Source organism: Lethenteron reissneri, chromosome 21 (genome assembly GCF_015708825.2).
Source record: "Lethenteron reissneri isolate LAM-NWPU_2019-01 chromosome 21, ASM1570882v1, whole genome shotgun sequence".
NCBI lineage: Eukaryota > Metazoa > Chordata > Hyperoartia > Petromyzontiformes > Petromyzontidae > Lethenteron > Lethenteron reissneri.
This window is the reverse complement of record NC_083799.1, coordinates 18,215,870-18,235,145: the sequence shown is the minus strand read 5'-3', so window position 1 is coordinate 18,235,145 and position 19,276 is coordinate 18,215,870. Positions and strand designations below refer to the sequence as shown.

At 52.8% G+C, this 19,276-nt stretch overlaps 2 protein-coding genes across 2 annotated transcripts; one reads left to right on the top strand and one right to left on the bottom strand.

The window, feature by feature from the left end:
• The first annotated feature begins 802 nt into the window (after positions 1-802).
• LOC133344951 (homeobox protein Hox-B4-like) lies at positions 803-3,751 on the top strand. Its single transcript, XM_061555281.1, has 2 exons — positions 803-890; positions 1,125-3,751. The coding sequence occupies exons 1-2, from the start codon at positions 803-805 to the stop codon at positions 1,934-1,936; spliced, it is 900 nt and encodes a 299-aa protein (XP_061411265.1). The 3' UTR covers positions 1,937-3,751.
• Positions 3,752-16,337: 12,586 nt separating this feature from the next.
• LOC133344950 (antifreeze protein Maxi-like) lies at positions 16,338-18,678 on the bottom strand (the record flags this gene model as incomplete). The annotated part of the gene is made up of 2 exons (XM_061555280.1): positions 16,338-16,460; positions 18,169-18,678. Coding segments are annotated over 2 exons (633 nt in total), but the record flags the coding sequence as incomplete, so codon positions are not given.
• Between the last annotated feature and the right edge of the window lie 598 nt (positions 18,679-19,276).

Genomic DNA, 19,276 nt, shown 5'->3' with positions numbered 1-19,276 from the left:
AGTGCCGTGGAAGGGTGAGTGCCGTGGAAGGGTGAGTGCCGTGGAAGGGTGAGTGCCGTGGAAGGGTGAGTGCCGTGGAAGGGTGAGTGCCGTGGAAGGGTGAGTGCCGTGGAAGGGTGAGTGCCGGTGGTGCGCACGGCCAGAGTTCAATGTGGTGATGTTGATGTTGAATTCCGTGCGACGGTAAATCTCAGGCACCGCCATCATTTCTGGACGGGGTGAAACAAAAAAATGACAGATGTGTTTTTATTCCAAAAAAGGGCTCGCTCCGAGGGGGGGTGGGGGTCTAATTTTAAACCCACTGCCTAACGTGCAAAACTAAATTCCACCTTGCTCGTCTAATTGATTTTACGAAACGGGCGCCGTAAATTAAAATGCGTGTTTATGGCGGTGCGTGTACGTTTGTTTCGTATTAGTCGATCTTGTGATGATTTGGCGCGCGTGGAAATTTGCGAACGGCGAGCGTGCTCACTGAAGGTAGCAGCAGCAACGCAATCAGCACCTGCAGTGTCACCACGACCCCGACCACGGCGACTACCGATACGGCCGCCGCTGTGGAATGAACGAGCAGCAGTAGCAACACCATCGCTAGCCGCCACCACCTCGAGACCATATAACCACCATCACCACCACCACCATCAGACAATACAACCACCATCACGTCAACCACTAAATGCCACCATCGCCACCGCCACCAATAACCACCACCGCCATCCACTATAACCACCATCACCACGACCACCAGCCACTATAACCACCATGACAACCACCATCACCACGACCACCAGCCACTATAACCACCATGACCACCAGCACCACCACGAGCAGCCACCGACATGACCATCCATCGGTCGCGACTGCGAGCGCCAGCACCGCGGAGCGCGAGTCGAGTGATCGGGGCTCTTCACTCGACTCGCGCGCGGTCGCTCCGTGAGCATCAACGCGCCTTGACGATGTGAGCCGTGCAACACCGCACGCGTGCCAAACCCGTCGCGTCGAGACCCAGAGACGCCGTGGCGTGCGAGACACGCGGGCACAGGGGGGAGGAGGTACTTCTTCACAGGGAGAGAGAGAGAGAGAGCAACACGCTTCGTAGATTATTTGGGGCTTTTTTTAATCGACAGAGTTGAACGAGAGAGAAATCAGAGAGAGAGAGACTGAGAAGAGAGAGACTGAGAAGAGATATTTCACGATTCGGCACGACCTCTGGCCGCTGCTTAGGCGCGACGTCGCTCGTAAATCTGTCGAATGTCGAGCCGGTGATTGGCTTTGTGCGCTCGTGAAGTTTCGCCTTCTAACGCTGTCCCCCTCCGATATCAACACTCCTCCTCCTCCTCCTCCTCCCTATCATCGCCTCATCTTCCACCCAAACCTCTTGTCCACTTCCGCTCTCCCCCCCCTCTTCCCTCCCTCTCCCCCCCATGTTTTCCCTTCTCCCTCCACGTCTCTCCATCACCACCACCACCGCCAACACCAAACGTCACGACGCCCGCCCGCAGTCAACCCCAACTACATCGGCGGGGAGTCGAAGCGCTCCCGCACGGCCTACACGCGCCAGCAGGTGCTCGAGCTCGAGAAGGAGTTCCACTTCAACCGCTACCTCACTCGGAGACGGCGGATCGAGATCGCGCACTCGCTCTGCCTGAGCGAGCGCCAGATCAAGATCTGGTTCCAGAACCGGCGCATGAAGTGGAAGAAGGACCACAAGCTGCCCAACACCAAGATCCGCTCCTCGGGTCCCGGCGGGGCTGTGCAGGCGAACGGTGGAGCGGCGGTGGTGATGACTGCAGGTGGTGGAGGTGGTGGAGGTGGTGGTGGTGGTGGCAGCAACAGCAATGGTAGCAGCAGCAGCAGCGGCGGCGGCAGCAGCAGCAGTGGGAAGGCTCACTGCGTGCCCTCGGCTCCCACGGGTGGAGTGCTCGCCCGGGCGTTATGAGGCACAATGAGACGTACGGTCGGACTGGAGCGCACGTATATATATATATACGACTACACACGCACACACAAGTACACACACACGTACACGGACACACACAAGTACACGGACACACGCACACACAAGTACACACGTAATTATACACACACAAGTACACGGACACACGCACACACAAGTACACACGTAAGTACACACACACGTACACGGACACACGCACACACAAGTACACACGTAAGTACACACACACAAGTACACGGACACACACGCAAGTACACACACACAAGTACACGGACACACACAAGTACACGGACACACGCACACACAAGTACACACGTAAGTACACACAAATACAAATACACACACAAGTACACGGACACACACGCACACAATTACACACGCAAGTACACACACACACAAGTACACGGACACACACAAGTACACGGACACACGCACACACAAGTACACACGTAAGTACACACAAATACAAATACACACACAAGTACACGGACACACACGCACACAATTACACACGCAAGTACACACACACAAGTACACGGACACACACGTACACGGACACACGCACACACAAGTACACACGTAAGTACACACAAACACAAATACACAAGTACACGGACACACACACACAATTACACGTGTACACAGGTACGCCAACACACACAGTACACGCGCACACGTGGCACTCGTATACGGCACACAAAACCAAACGTAGGCACGAGTTTAAACCGATCGTATACTCCGACACATTCCCAAACACACACGCAGAAATGTGTACACATCCATTCGTGTATGAACTCATACACACGTTTAATCATGCAAACTAGTGTACACTCCTGTACATAAACACATAGACGCGAATTAATATGTTGTATACAATGCATACGTACACATATGCGCGTGTACAAAGACACACAAGACAAAGATCCCCCGTATAGCCTTAACAGACTTTAGGGGCAAGTGCTGTTAGCGAGCACCTATGAAGGCCAGCACGGCACACAAGGGGGTGGGTGGCCAATACCACGCCCGACCGCCTTTGTCTCCCCTAGTGGAAATGTTTACACACCGCACCAGGTACTGTACTCATTTGAGGCTGAGTCGACCTAGGGGAGGCCCGGGACCGGTTCAGATAAATCGTCACTAGTGTTGGCCGTGAGCGGGAATCGAACTCGGGTGGCCAGGTTTCGTAGCGCAGCGCGCTAACCGCTACACCACCGCTCCCTCAACAAAGACACACGAACGCACACACACGCACTCATCCATACGCATTTACAGACGGGCACACGCACACTTCCCATACGCACACATATCCACATATATATACACACGCTCGCACACGCACGCAGACAAAGATCCCCCGTGTAGCCTTAGCATACTTTGGAGGAAAGTGCTGTTTAGCGAGCACCTATGAAGGCCTGCACGTCACACGATCCACACTTGCGCGTGCACACACACAGCGGTCTCAACGTACACTTCACGCACGCACGCAAATCCACGTATACACGCACGCGCAAACATACATTCACACACACACTCATACATACACAAACTCATACATACACACACATACATACACACACACTCATACACACACACTCATACATACACGCACGCGCATACATACACACACACACTCATACATACACGCATACATACACACACACTCATACATACACACACACTTACACATACACACACACTCACACATACACACACACACTCAAACATACATACACACTCATACATACACACACACTCACTCATACATAGACACACACACGCATACATACACACACACACGCATACACACACACGCATACACACACTCATACATACACACACATTCATACATACACACACACTCATATACATACATACACACACTCATACATAGACACACACACGCATACATACACACACTCATACATACACATACATACACACACACTCATACATAGACACACACTCATACATAGACACACACTCACTCGACGGTCGAGGTTTGTAGGGTCGCGTTTTGTACACACATCACCGGATTGACTCCTCAACCGTCACCTCGCTCGCTCGCTCGCTCTCTCTCCATGATTTGAATGTCTTACAGTTTAATGCAAACATCGTTTTTAAAACACATGTTACTTTTGTCTCGCCGTTCGCCATAACGGATTGTTATATATTTATATAAATACGTCTTGGGTTTTTTTAAAGGAAAATAATACATATTACATGACATAATTTATTGGTATTATTTTCTCTTCCGACATACCAAACTATATATATATATATATCTATCACGTGACCTCATATTTTTTATTTTTTTTAAAGCTTGTCCCAGCTGGGAGATGCGAGTTGTAATTTGTGTCTATTTATAAGATTGGGGTATTGGCGAGGGTGGGGGTTTTATGTTGTGTGGGGAGCGGTGGCGCTGCAGTTAGCACGCTACGCTCCGAACCCGGCGGCCAACTCAGATTTCAATTCCCGTTCACGGCTTCAGCCGATTGTCTTGCACCTGGTGGCCTAACCCCCCCCCCCTAGGGTCGACTCAGCCTCAAATGAGTACCTGGTGCAGTGCAAGCGGTGTGTGCAGTACAGATCGACACTCGGGGAGACAAAGGCGGCCGGGCGGGGCGCAGTTGGCGGGTTCCACCCACCCACTCAGTGTGGCGTGCGGGCCCTTCAATAGGTTGCCACTCGCTAACGGCACTTGCCTCCAGCAGCCTGTGCGGGCTATATGGGGGACCTTTGTCTTTGTGGGTGGAGTACATCGATGCAGAGGGGGGGTGTGGGTGGTTGGGTGGGTGGGTGGCGGCATTCGCAATGGACGGGCATGCACTTAACCATTGCCAGGGCGCCAGCGAGGCCAGCGGTTATTGTTGAGTCCATTTGTTTGATGTTATCATCTGCTGTAAATAATATTGTTGTTGTTGCTGCTGCTGCTCAACGTGTGGACGAACACTGTTTATACTTTTGAGCTTCTAAAGCCAGCTACACGGAGGTATACGGGCGGAGGCATGTGTATTGTTTCAGGATGATGGTTTGCTGATCATGGTGATGCTGATGATGATTACAATGCTCATAACGTTATTTTATTTCTGTGTGATACTGCCAATTGTATAGTGGTGCATCATGAGCACACTTAATAACAATAATATCAACGACAACCAAAACCACGACATATTCCGTCCAAAAATATAATTTAAAAAAAATACCACTTCCGTGAAATGTCAATGAAATATATAATTAGACCACGTTTCAGGGGCGATGATGTTTCTTACACACTAACGTGTGCTCTGAAGAAGGGCCTGCTGTCCGAAACGTCGCCTAATATTATACGTAATTTGTTCCTGTTAGTGCATAGTGTTATTGACAAATGTGTTGAGTTTGTGTTATATTGATCACCATGATTCATCTCTCTCTCATTCTCTCTCTCTGTCATTCTTTCTCATTCTCTCTCTCCGCTCATTCTCTATCTCTCTCTGGAGCCATGAAGTACAACTTACCTGCAGTGTACATTTGTATTATTATTTGATATGTATCCGCTCGTTGTCCAGCCTTTTGTTACGGACGGCGCGCGCGTGCGTGCGTGTGTGTGTGTGTGTGACCCAGGCCTTCCCCATGCCACTCTGCTTTGTACATAGAGTGCAACGCTGCCGAAGCGGTCATTCGTGGTATTTGTATAATATATCGAACGCTGCAGAGAGAGAAAAAAAACCTAAACACAGCGGATCAACAGAAAAGGGGATGATGTACATTTTACTGAGCGCGTGTATGTATGTTGGGTGTATTTATGAAGACTAAATTAAGGCAACAAACAGCAAACAAAAAAAGGCGACTGTTTTTGGGAACAGTATAATTGTGTCGGTGTCAATTGAACCCATGTGTAGTATATATCTGTAGTGGGACGGGGAGGGATTTCGTGACGTAGGGTATATATATATGCCAGTTAGTTAGGGCTATTGTCGATCGCACTTGCAGGGTTATTTATCTGTTTCATAGGAAATAAAAGTCATTACAGCATCGCGCCTCGATCCGATCGTTCATCCGTTGCGCGCGCGTCACACACGCGTGCACACGGTCACGTTAATGATCTGCTCCTAGTGAAGGGTCGCCGCCCGAAACGTTCACTCGATAATTTTAGTTCGGGGAGGTGGAGTGGGGGGGGGTTTGTATTGGCTCATGAAACGGTGTGTTCATGTGTCAATTACGGTAAGCGTTTTTACCCGTGAACACAACACGGCGTGGGCAGAGCGCGTTAAAGTGGCGTGCGCGCGCGCGCGCGTGTCGTGTTAAAATGAAAACACGACGCGGTTGTGTGAGCCACCACAACCACGACACAGCCGCGTGGCGCAGCGTGCCTGCCATGCACGCGGAAACATCGCGTTGTGTTCACGGAGCACAATGAGTCATTCGTGAGTGGAGATACATTCGTAAACAACTCGCGTGCGCATTCATACATAAAGACACGGACGCGTTGCGCACGCATTCACGCAGGAGCAATGACACGTATTCTGTAATTATATACTGCATTGATAGCCTTTATCCCGGGCCTGATGTTATTCGTGTGCAAGCCTCCCGCGTATACACACACACATACAGAATATCTCTCTCTCTTAGACACACAGGAAGACAAAGATCCCCCGTGTAGCCTTAACAGACTGTTGGGGCAAGTGCTGTTAGCGAGCAGCACCTATGAAGGCCGACACGGCACACGAGGGGGTGGTTGGCCAACACCACGCCCGGCCGCCTTTGTCTTTTTTAGTAGCGATGTTTACGCACCGCACCAGGTACTCATTTGAGGCTGAGCCGACCTAGGGGAGGCCCAGGACCGGTACAGATAATCGTCACTGGTGAGCGGGAATCGAACCCGGGTCGCCGGGTTCGTAGCGCAGCGTAGCGCTAACCGCTGCACCACCGCTCCCCACATAAACAAAGGCACACACAGGCCACATACATAAGCACATGAGCACACACATGGGCACTACTGACACACACACAGCGCAATACAGCTAAGATTAGTTGGGGCTCAGCCATCCCAAATCGCACCCTTGAAACAACAGCGTTTACAAACATGTTGTGTGTGTGTGTGCGTAGATGTGGGTCAAACTCGCGTTTTTTAACCCTTTGCACGCTGCGCTGTAAAATCCCGTTGCCAAATAGGCGAATGGGTTTGTGTAATGTTTTGTTATCATCGCTGCGACGAGAAGACGGTGGTGGGGGGGGGGAGCCCATGCCATTCACGTCGCGAGAAATTCATCACTACCCGCAACCATCCAGCACCATCCAGCAGTGGAGAGCGACAACGGGGGGGCAGGGCATGAAGACACTGCACTCAAGTGACTGATCCTGCGCGATGCGTAACTCAACAATCGGAACCCCGGAATGCTCGACGCGCCGCAATCAAAGCGTGCACTTGAACCGGTCCTGGGACTCCCCTAGGTCGACTCAGCCTCGGACGAGCATCCGGCGCGGTGTGTAAACGTCACATGCGCCCGGACGTGGTGTTGGTGTCGACCTCTATAGCTGCTCGCTAACAGCCAACATGTCGGTACCTTTGTTATCTAACATCGCTTCATGACGGCGGCGGCTTTCATCCAGCGGTGGAATGACCATGGCTGCTGCTGTTACTGTTGCTGCTGCTGCTGTTGTTGATGATGATGATGTGTTATCAACGACCCAGGCCTTGTAACCCCGGACGCAATCGCCGTGCTCGCAGGGAAGGACTCTGCAGCAAATACGAGGCTAGCGCTGGAGCACAAAGACAAAGATCCCCCGTGTAGCCTTTAACGGGGGGGGGCAAGTGCTGTTAGCGAGCAACTCTGAAGGCCGGCATCGACACACAATGGGCCGCCTTTGTCTCTTCCACATCGATGTTTTACAATATTTGAGGCTGAGTCGACCTAGGGGAGGCCCAGGACCGGTACAGATAATCGTCACCGGTGTTGGCCGTGTGCGGGAATCGAACCCGGGTTGCCGGGTTCGAAGCGCGGCGCTACCGTTCCCGACACACAAAGACAAAGATCCCCCATATAGGCTTAACAGACTGTAGGGGCAAGTGCTGTTAGCGAGCACCTATGAAGGCCAGCACGGTACACGAGGGGGTGGGTGGCCAACACCACGCCCGGCCGCCTTTGTCTCCCCAGTGACGATGTTTACACATCGCACCACGTACTCATTTGATGCTGAGTCGACCTAGGGGAGGCCCGGGACCGGTTCAGATAATCGTCACTGGTGTTAGCCGTGAGCGGGAATCGAACCCGGGTCGCCAGGTTCATAGCGCAGCGCGCTAACCACTACACCACCGCTCCCCACATACACACGCATGCACACACACACACAGAGACACATACACGCACACACACACACAGAGAGAGACACACACGCGCATACATAGAGAGATACACACAGATACACACACACACAGAGACACGCGCACACACAGAGACACACACGCACGCACACACACAGAGAGACACACACAGAGAGACACACACACGCACACACACAGACATACACACACACAGAGACACACACACGCACACACACAGAGAGACACATACACATACACACACAGACACACACAAGAGAGACACAGACACACACACACAGACACACACACATAGACACACACACACAGAGACACACACACACAGAGACACACACACAGACACACACACACGCACAAGCCCGCTCTGCCTGGGTGCCGCCAGGCTGCAGACCGAGGCCGCCACGGGCATTGTTTGTTTGGTCGCGACTGAAGAAGCCAAGTTCACGCGGAGGACTCAATGCGTCACCGCGCGGCGTCTTGAAAATATATATAAGAGGGGGGGGGGGTTGTGGTGGGTGTGGTGGGGGGGGGGTGTCTGGGCGGTGGGTGGGGGGGGCCCAACTTTGTGCACTCGGCGGGGGGGGGGGGGCTCTTTTTTCTCTTTTTCGTCCCCTGCCCGGCTGACAATGCCGTGAGTTATGATGCTGCGTCAATGGTCGGTAGCGTAGGCGCCATTTCGTTTAAGGGTCGCGTTCTGCAGCCCGCGTCTCTCCCGGAGAGAGAAGAGAGAGACTGGGGGGGGGGGGGGGGTACGAAGCGAGAGAGAAAGAGAGAGTAGAGACCCGGCGAAGAGGGTGCAGAGAGAGAGGGCCGTGGGGAGAGCCGTAAAGTTTTCATGGAGAGATGATAATGATGACCATCATCAGCAGCAGCAGCATCATCATGGGCATCATCATCATCATCGCGAGCGTAATCCCAACCAATTGCGGAACTGAGTAAATACACGTTTGATTATTAATATATATACTTACAAATAGATGGATTTTGTTTTACGTTTTCGTTTTGCAATCGGAGATCACAGCGCCCGTGCGGAGGCGGGGATCGATACCTCGAGCGTCTCGTTTAGTCTTAGCTGCTCTACACAGTCGGTACGTACCACACGCACACATACATACACACACACACACGTGTATATACACATACAAAGATCCCCCGTATAGCCTGAACAGACTGTAGGGGCAAGTGCTGTTAGCGAGCAGCACCTATAAAGGCCGGCACGGCACACGAGGGGGTGGGTGGTCAGCACCGCGTCCGACCGCCTTTGTCTCCCCAGTGGCGATGACTTTACACACCGTGCCAGCTACTCAGTTGAGGCAATCACGGTGAGGCCCAGGACCGGTTCAGATAATCGTCACTGGTTTTTGACCATGAGCGGGAATCCAAAACTCTGAGGACCGAGTTCGTAGCGCAGCACTACCGCTCACCCACACACACACACATACCACATGTACACACACACACACCACATGTACACACACACACATACCACATGTACACACACACACATACCACATGTACACACACACACACATACCACATGTACACACACACATATTACATGTACACACACACACACATACCACATGTACACACACACACATACCACATGTACACACACACACATACCACATGTACACACACACACATACCACATGTACACACACACAACATACCACATGTACACACACACATACCACATGTACACACACACATACCACATGTACAGACACACACACATACCACATGTATACACACACACACATACCACATATACACACACACACATACCACATGTACACACACACATACCACATGTACACACCACATACCACATGTACACACACATACCACATGTACACACACACACATACCACATGCACACACACACACATACCACATGTACACACACACATACCACATGCACACACACACACATACCACATGTACACACACACACATATTACATGTACACACACACATACCACATGTACACACACACACACCACATGTACACACACACATATAGCATACAAAATCCCCACCCCCTATAGCCTGAACAGACTGTTGGGGCAAGTGCTGTGAGCGAGTAGCACCTATGAAGGCCGAACCCATATCGTTTGCAAATACTTGAAGGTGAACAACCCCCACACGCAGACGTTGACACGCACGCTCCGCGCACAGACACAGACCAGATACACACACAAAAGGCAAATGTCCCCCGTATAGCCTGGCAGGGGGTGGGCGGGCAGCCACACGCTCGACCGCCTTTGTTACACACCGCGCCAGCTACTCATAGGGGGCGATTCGACCCTGGGGAGGCCCAGGACCTGTTCAGATAATCGCCACCGGTGTTGGCCGTGAGCGGGACTCGAACTCGGGTCACCGGTTTCGTAGTTCAGCGCGCTAACTGCTATACCACCGCTCACACACACAGACACACACAGACACACATAGACACACAGACACACACACAGACACACACACAGACACACACACAGTCACACAAACACACAGACACAAACACAAACACAGACACACACACAGACACACACACACAGACACACACAGACACACACACACAGACACACACACACAGACACACACACATAGACACACAAACACACAGACACACAAACACACAGACACACAGACACACACAGTGAACACACAAAGGCACCATAAAACAGCCACGCACACAGCCGCGAACGCACACACCAACAAAGATCCGCCGTACACCCTTAACACACACAACAACACACAACAATACACACAACAACACAATACACACACAACAACACACAACAATACAAACAACAACACAATACACACACAACAATACACACAATACACACCAACACACACAACAACACCAACACACACAATACACACACAACAACACACACACACACAACACACACACAACAACATACACCACACAATACACCACACAATACACACACAACAACACACACCACACACACACAACACACACACGACAACACACACACAACAACACACACACACAACAACACACACAACAACACACACCACAACACACAACAACACACACAACAACACACACAACAACACACACACAACAACATACACCACACAATACACCACACAATACACACACAACAACACACACCACACACACACAACACACACACGACAACACACACACAACAACAACACACACAACAACACACACAACAACACACACCACAACACACAACACCACACACAACAACACACACAACAACACACACCACAACACACAACAACAACACACACAACAACAACAACAACACACACACAACACACACCACACAACAACCGATCTCATCGCTACGTCACCCCCCCCCCCCCCCCCCCCCCACTTTCTTATCGCGCAATCTTCTTGCTCGGGGGGCCTGCGGGGGTAGCGGCCTCAGTGGGGACGCAGCCCTCGTCCGCACCCTCTCCTCCTCCTCGTCGTCGTAGTCGTCGTCGGCCCCGCGACGTTCACGCTGCTGGGATCCGAGCGTGCGCCGAGGAGGAGGAGGAGGCGTCGGCGTTGTTCGCGTAGCCTTGAGCCCTTGAACAACGGCGGTCGCGCATCGCCGCGCGCCGTGCAGGTTCACGCCGAGGGCAGAGAGCCCATTCTCCTCCTGCTGCTCCTCCTCCTCCTGCTTCTTCTTTTCCTGCTGCTGCTGCTGCCGCTGCTGCTGCTGCTGCTGCCCTGATTGAGAGCATTGCGTCCCCCCGGTGTCAAGGCGCCGCGACCTTCCCAGTCCCGTGACCCCGAGCACAAAGTCTCTCTTCCCTCCCCCTCTCCTCATCCTCCTCCTCCACCGCCACCATCACCCCGGGGCCAACAGACAAAGGCAAATGTCCCCCAACCCTTCACACCATCACCACCACCACCATCACCACCACCACCACCATCACCACCATCACCAACACCATGATGGTGATGGTGGTGATGATGGTGGTGACGGTAGTGGTAATGGTGGTGGTTATGATGGTGGTGGTGGTGGTGGTGATGTTGGTGGTGGTGATGGTGGTGGTGACGGTGTTGGTGATGGTGTTGGTGATGGTGGTGGTGTTGATGGTGGTGGTAACGGTGTTGGTGGTGGTGTTGGTGATGGTGTTGGTGATGGTGGTGATGGTGGTGATGGTGGTGATGGTGTTGGTGGTGATGTTTGTGGTGGTGGTGGTGTTGATGGTGGTGGTAACGGTGTTGGTGGTGGTGTTGGTGATGGTGTTGATGGTGGTGATGGTGTTGGTGATGTTGGTGGTGGTGATGTTGATGATGGTGCACGTGAGCGGCAAGAATCGAACTCGGGTCGCCGGGTGTCGCAGCAGCGGCCCCACCACCACCACCCCCAACCTCACCCCACCCACGTCACCCTCTTCTTTCTACCGCTTCCTTCGGTCAACCGGGGGGGGTGGGGGGGGTAGCTGGCGACAACTCGTGTTGTGTACGCGCAGGGCGCAGGGGGGCGTGGGGGGGGGCGAGAATAATGGACTGGCTCGCCCCTAACCTTGCCGGGTCACGCGGGCGGCCGTCGTTTATCCCGCAGCGTCACGCGGGAGCCGCGGGTCAAGGTTCGCACGGCGACAGGAATTGAAGAAGAAACAAAATCCAGAACCGAACCGAACCGATACTGATCGGAGATCGATTTAACAATGCGCCCCCCCCCCGATCCCGTGCTGTGATGGGGATTTTTTTTGGGGTGGGCGTTCGCACCAAACGGTGACCCCCCCCACCACAGGGAGATTCCGTGCAATCGAACAGCAGCAGACGCTTGCGTTTTGTTAACCGGCTCACAGGGCGCCGATACCGGTGACGATGTCCCGCCATGGCCGAGCAAGCGTCGGGGGAGCGGTGGCGCAGCGGTGAGCGCGCTGCGAAAATCACGCCGTGCCGAGTTCGATTTGTCGTCGCTCACGGATCCCGCTAACCACCGGCACCGGGGAACGATTGTGTGAACCGGTTCTGGGCCTCAACTAGGTCGACTCAGCCTCGAACGAGTTCACGTGGTGCGTTGTGGTACGCGGGCGGCCCGGATGGGTGGCGGCCACACGCTTATCGTGTCCGGCCTTCGCGGGTGCTGCTCGTTAACACCCACTTGCTCCCAATAGTCTGTGAAAGGTTTGCGTGCGAATCTCCGATGTTTGTCATAGATATATATGTATATATATATATATAGGCTTAGAGTCTTTAAAGGTCCCCGTCATAGAAATGTGGAATTTTTCAGCGCCACCGAATATCAATGAGAAATGAGCGCAAGTCCAATTCTCGTTTGAGTAGACACACATGTCCATGTTCTGTTTACTTGCAGTATCATATACATATATATGTATAGCAGATCTAATGCGTAAAACGTCACGCTTTATTCTGAGAGATGGGCTTGTGCCTATTTTTACTAGCTGTGTATTATAAATGCTAGATTATAGTATGATTAATAGCAACAATAATGATATCAAACATCGAGAGATGCTCATTGTGTATCCGAGGTAACGTTTGACTGAGTTGTTCAAGATTTGAGCGTCTCTGACCGTGAGATGAACCGCAAACAGTCGTACCGCGAGACAACCCAACCACGCAGCGAAGATCCGCACACACGGATTCCATAATCCAGTTGATGTACCGCCATCTCCTGGCCACCGCGTAGCCTGTGATCCACCAAGCATTGCCTCCGAGGTAGTGAAATGTATCGGCCGATTTGACATTATACGAGCGCTGTTTGTGCAACCGCGCGACATTTCAGAGCAAAATTCTTTCTAAATGTATTGTGCCAACTCATCGGTGGCAGGGCCCTCTTTGTGAACGTCACGGAGACCGCACGCCTTCTCACTCAACTGGGGGGGTGTGGGGTGTGTTTGACCATACTTCACCAATACATGTGCTTATGGTGTGCGCGAGTCGTTTCACTACCTTACAACACCCCTCATCCCTGTTGTTGTTGTTGATGGCGCTGTTGTTGTACGGCCAGTACCCAAGTTTACTGTTGAATAAACATTGCATCTAATTTTTTGTAAAGGATTGCGTTTCACGATTACTTTCTTGGCGGAGTTGTGTTTATTTGCCTTTTTGGGGGGAGCGGTGGCGCAAGTGGTTGACGCACTGCGTTGGAAACCCTGGCGAAACCGCGTTCGATTCCCGCTCACGGATTCCGTCTGTGGTGAATATCTGGAACCGGTCGTGAACATCGCCTAAGTCGACTCAGCCTCAAATGAGTACCTGGTGCGGTGTGTAAACATCGCCACTAAGGGAGACAAAGGCGGCCGGGCGTGGTGCTGGCCACCCACCCTGGGCCTTTCCTAGGACCGCCCCCTAGGGCGACTCGGTCTTGATTGAGCACCTGGTGCGGTGTTTAGGCGTCGACAATAGAGAGACAAAGGCGGTCGAACGCGAACACACGCGAACAACACTTGCCCCGACAGTCTATGAAGCTACACGGAGGACCTTTGTCTTTGTGTCCGTGCATACGTGTGTGTTTGCGTGTATGTGTGTATGTTTGTTTGTATGCCTGCGTGAACAATTGCTAAGAAGGACACAGAAAGTAAATACAAATAACCCCCGTAAAGTCTCCCTAAATTGTTGGGGCAAGTGCTGTTAGCGAGCACCTATGAAGGCCGGCACGGCACCACACGAGGGGAGTGGGTGGCCAGCCCCACGCCCGGCCGCCTTTGTCTCCCTACAGTTGGGATATTTTACACGCCGCAGCAGGTACTCATTGGAGGCTGAGTCGACCTAGGGGAGGCCCTGGAACCGGTTCACATAATCGTCGCGAGTCTTGGTCGTGAGCGGGAATCGAATTCGGCTCGCCGGATTTCGTCTCGCAGCGCGCTAACCGCTGCACTACCGCTCCCCACAACGACACACAGAGACAAAGAGCCCCCACCCGTATCGCCTTAATATACTCTTAGGGGGGTGGTGCAAGTGCTGTTAGCGAAGGCCGGCACGGCACCACACGCCCGGCCGCCTTTGTCTCCCGAGTGGCGATGCTTAAACACAACGCGTACTCACTTTGAGGCTGAGTCGACCCTACACACAGAGGCGTCTCTGCAGCGTGGGAGACGTTCCCCTCGTGGTACGAACAGGATCGAAACATGCACAAGTCTGATCCTCTCGCCCGGCACCTCCGTTCACGATTACGACAGCGAACAAATCCAGCACCCTCCCTCCCAGGCCGTGGGTATCCATGCACATGCTCGATAATGCAATAATGATGATAATACGTATAAAATATCGAAAATCTCAAGCAGTGAACGCATTTCACTTCGGCGGACAATTGGAATAAGTGACGAACGATCACGTTTCGCTATGCGCATCTTTGCGGTCTTCATTATAATTTTTTTTATAAATCATCATCGTCGTCGTCGTCACTAATGCGATTTATCACCGCGAGCGATTGTGATGATACCCGCGAAGCGTCGTCAAATGCTAAAAATACTGTGTAAGTATATATCTAGATCTGTGTGTGCGTGTGTGAGTTGGTCGTCACGCTTGTGAAGACGCGAACCCCTCCCGTGCTCAGCAGACAAAGGGCGCGATTCGCGACTCGGTCCAGTAGACGCAGCTCGACTCCACGGGGCTTGCTGCCGTTCAGATGTAGCATATGAAGCAACGCTCGCGTGCGACGATTACATTAAGAAGATATACGCGATGTATGTATATATGTACCAAAAAAAACCACGCGCAAATTTCGCAATGCAAGATGCATGTACGGGTGAACTTCTTTCGCACCGTGCGTAGGCAACCGTGCTAATCGGAGGTGCCTGGAAGGACGACAACAAACGAAACACAACACGAACTAACTATTTAACGGACCGTCAACTCATGAACCGGCCTTGCCGTGTCGATCAGAAAGTGTGGAACCCGAGTTTATTTCCAGCTCGCGACCAATACGAGTGGCGGACGTTTGCTCGGGTTCGTGGGCATCCTCACCTACGTCGGCTCAGCCTTAAAATAAGCACCTCGTGCGGTGTACGAAACATCAGCACTGGGGGAGACAAAGGCAGCCCGGGCCTGGTGATGACCCCACCACCACCAGATCGTGCGCACTTCGGGCCTTACTCGGTGCTCCTCGCGAACAGCGTCTGCCCCCACAGTCCGTCGAAGGCGATGCGGTGTGGTCTGGTCGTTGTACGTGCACGGAACTCGACGTACGAGCGGCAACTTCTTTCGCTCGCAAACTATTCCTCGAAGGCCGGAACTCACACGCACGAAATCTCGGAATGCCCGAACGAAGTAACGTTGTTTTGTTTTCGTTGAAAAAAAATAAATTCACAATATGCGTATACGTGCGTGTGTGGGCTCGTGACAATGTAATATATATTTCTTACCCACACGTCGTACTCGCAAAATATTTCACAAGCGGGAGGGTGGTACGTGTGGTTGTGTGTCCCTGCCACCCACCCCCCCCTCGTGCGCCGTGCCGGCCTTCGTGTGCGCTCACTAACAGCACTTGCCCCTAAGTATGTTCAGGCTATACGGGAGGATCTTTCCCTTTGTTCGCGTGTGCGCACGTTCTCGACACGTGCGTAAGTGTAGAACAAGCCGCCGCGGTGGGTTCCACACACACACACACATCTAAAGATGCCCCGTATAGCCTTCAACAGACTGTTGGGGCAAGTGCTGTTAGCGAGCACCTATGAAGGCCAGCACGGCACACGAGGAGGTGGGTGACCAACACCACACCCACCGCTTTTGTCTCCTAAGCGCACTAGGTAACTCATTTGAGGCTGAGCCGGCATAGGGGAGGACCAGGACGGGTTCAAATAATCGTCACCGGTAGTTGTTGTCCGCGAGCGGGAATCGAACTCGGGTCGCCGGGTTCGTAGCGTAGCGCGCTAACTGCTACACCCACCCCCACGGCACACACACAGACACATGCGTACACACACACACAGACACACGCTTGCACACACACACACACAGACGCGCATTGAAATCCACTCACTGCGGGATGCATTGTGCCTATCGATCGATCCTACTAAAGCAAAGCACCCTGCACCACCACCACCATCACCACCACCACCGCCTTATTCTATGCGAGCCGCGTTTCTTTTCGTCAACATGCTTCTTTTTGCTCCCACCCACCCTCCCACTCCCTCCACTCCCTCCCCGCTTACCAAAAAAAAAATCCCAGCCAGATCAGGCGGCGGCGGCGGCGGCGGCGGCTGGCGACTGGCGAGACTTTCCACGGTTAAAAAAAATAAGAGAGAGAGAGAGAGAGAAAAAAAAGCGATCAAATACGCAGTGTGAGAATGATCAGTGATTAATGTACCCGCTGCTTTCGCACACGTTGCATGAATATAAATGCGCCGAAAGCTGACCGCTGAACTCTGCCTGAACTCTGGAAATCGCGTCATTTATATTCCGTCCCGTCCGTCGAGGGCAAGGCAGAAGGGGGAGGGCGGGAGGTAGGGAGGGGAGGGAGGGAGGAGAGGGAGGGAAAGAAGGGGAGAGAGAGGCTGACCCCGGCACCGCCTCGAACCCCGGGACCCCGCAACAGCGAGTGGCGCCCGCAAGAGAAGAACAGCAGCAGCAGCAGCTATAGCAGCAACAGCAGCAGTAGCAGCAACAACAGCAACAGCAGCAGTAGCAGCAACAACAGCAATGTGCCTTATTAGTAACGGAGTCAATAGCACCGGCCTTAGAGAAAGAGATCTTACATCGCAGTTAGCAAAAGCAGCAGCAGCAACAGCAGGAGTATAGCAATAGCATTGGTCACGAGTCGTATGTGCAACAGATGCAGCCACAGCAGCAGTAACAGTGACACGCAGCAGCAGCAGCAGCTATAGCAGCAGCAGTTGTAGCAGCAGCAGCAGCTATAGCAGCAGCAGCAGCAGTTGTAGCAGCAGCTATAGCAGCAGCAGCAGTTGTAGCAGCAGCAGCAGCAGCTATAGCAGCAGCAGCTATAGCAGCAGCAGCAGCAGCTATAGCAGCAGCAGCAGCAGCTATAGCAGCAGCAGCAGCAGCTATAGCAGCAGCTATAGCAGCAGCAGCAGCAGCTATAGCAGCAGCAGCAGCAGCTATAGCAGCAGCAGCAGCAGCTATAGCAGCAGCAGCAGCAGCAGCTATAGCAGCAGCAGCAGCAGCTATAGCAGCAGCAGCAGCTATAGCAGCAGCAGCAGCAGCTATAGCAGCAGCAGCAGCTATAGCAGCAGCAGCAGCAGCAGCAGCTATAGCAGCAGCAGCAGCTATAGCAGCAGCAGCAGCAGCTATAGCAGCAGCAGCAGCAGCTATAGCAGCAGCAGCAGCTATAGCAGCAGCAGCAGCAGCTATAGCAGCAGCAGCAGCAGCTATAGCAGCAGCAGCTATAGCAGCAGCAGCAGCAGTTGCAGCAGCAGCAGCAGCAGCAGTTGTAGCAGCAGCAGCTATAGCAGCAGCAGCAGCAGTTGTAGCAGCAGCAGCTATAGCAGCAGCAGCTATAGCAGCAGCAGCAGCTATAGCAGCAGCAGCTATAGCAGCAGCAGCAGCTATAGCAGCAGCAGCTATAGCAGCAGTAGCAGCAGCAGCAGCAGCAGCTATTGCAGCAGCAGCAGCTATAGCAGCAGCAGCAGCTATAGCAGCAGCAGCAGTAGCTATAGCAGCAGCAGCAGCAGCTATAGCAGCAGCAGCAGCTATAGCAGCAGCAGCTATAGCAGCAGCAGCTATAGCAGCAGCAGTTGTAGCGGTAGGAGTCACTGTAAGCTACAGCAGCAGTGATGGGAGCAGATGTAGCTGCAAGAGAAACAGCGCTCAGCACCAGCGGTTGCAGCAAAGGCAGCAGCAACAGTGAGGCGGAGGCAGTAACAGCAAGAGCGGTCACCTCGTGTGTGAACGGGAACAGCGGCAACACAGCCAACAGCATCGATAGCAGCGACAGCAGCAGCAGCAGCAAGAAACAGTGGCAGCGTCCTGCATGCGTAGGGGACGCGTCAACAGGTGCAATAGCAACAACAACAGCAGCAGCATCTAGAAACAGTGATAGCATCCTGCATGCGTAGGGGACGCGTCAACAGCT

Excerpts from the sequence above, each read along its gene's own strand:
- LOC133344951 (XM_061555281.1), top strand. The coding sequence starts at position 803 with ATGACCACCAGCACCACCACGAGCAGCCACCGACATGACCATCCATCG. Across the intron at positions 891-1,124 it reads CACCGCGGAGCGCGAGTCGA|AGTTGAACGAGAGAGAAATC; the intron begins GTGATCGGGGCT and ends TTTAATCGACAG.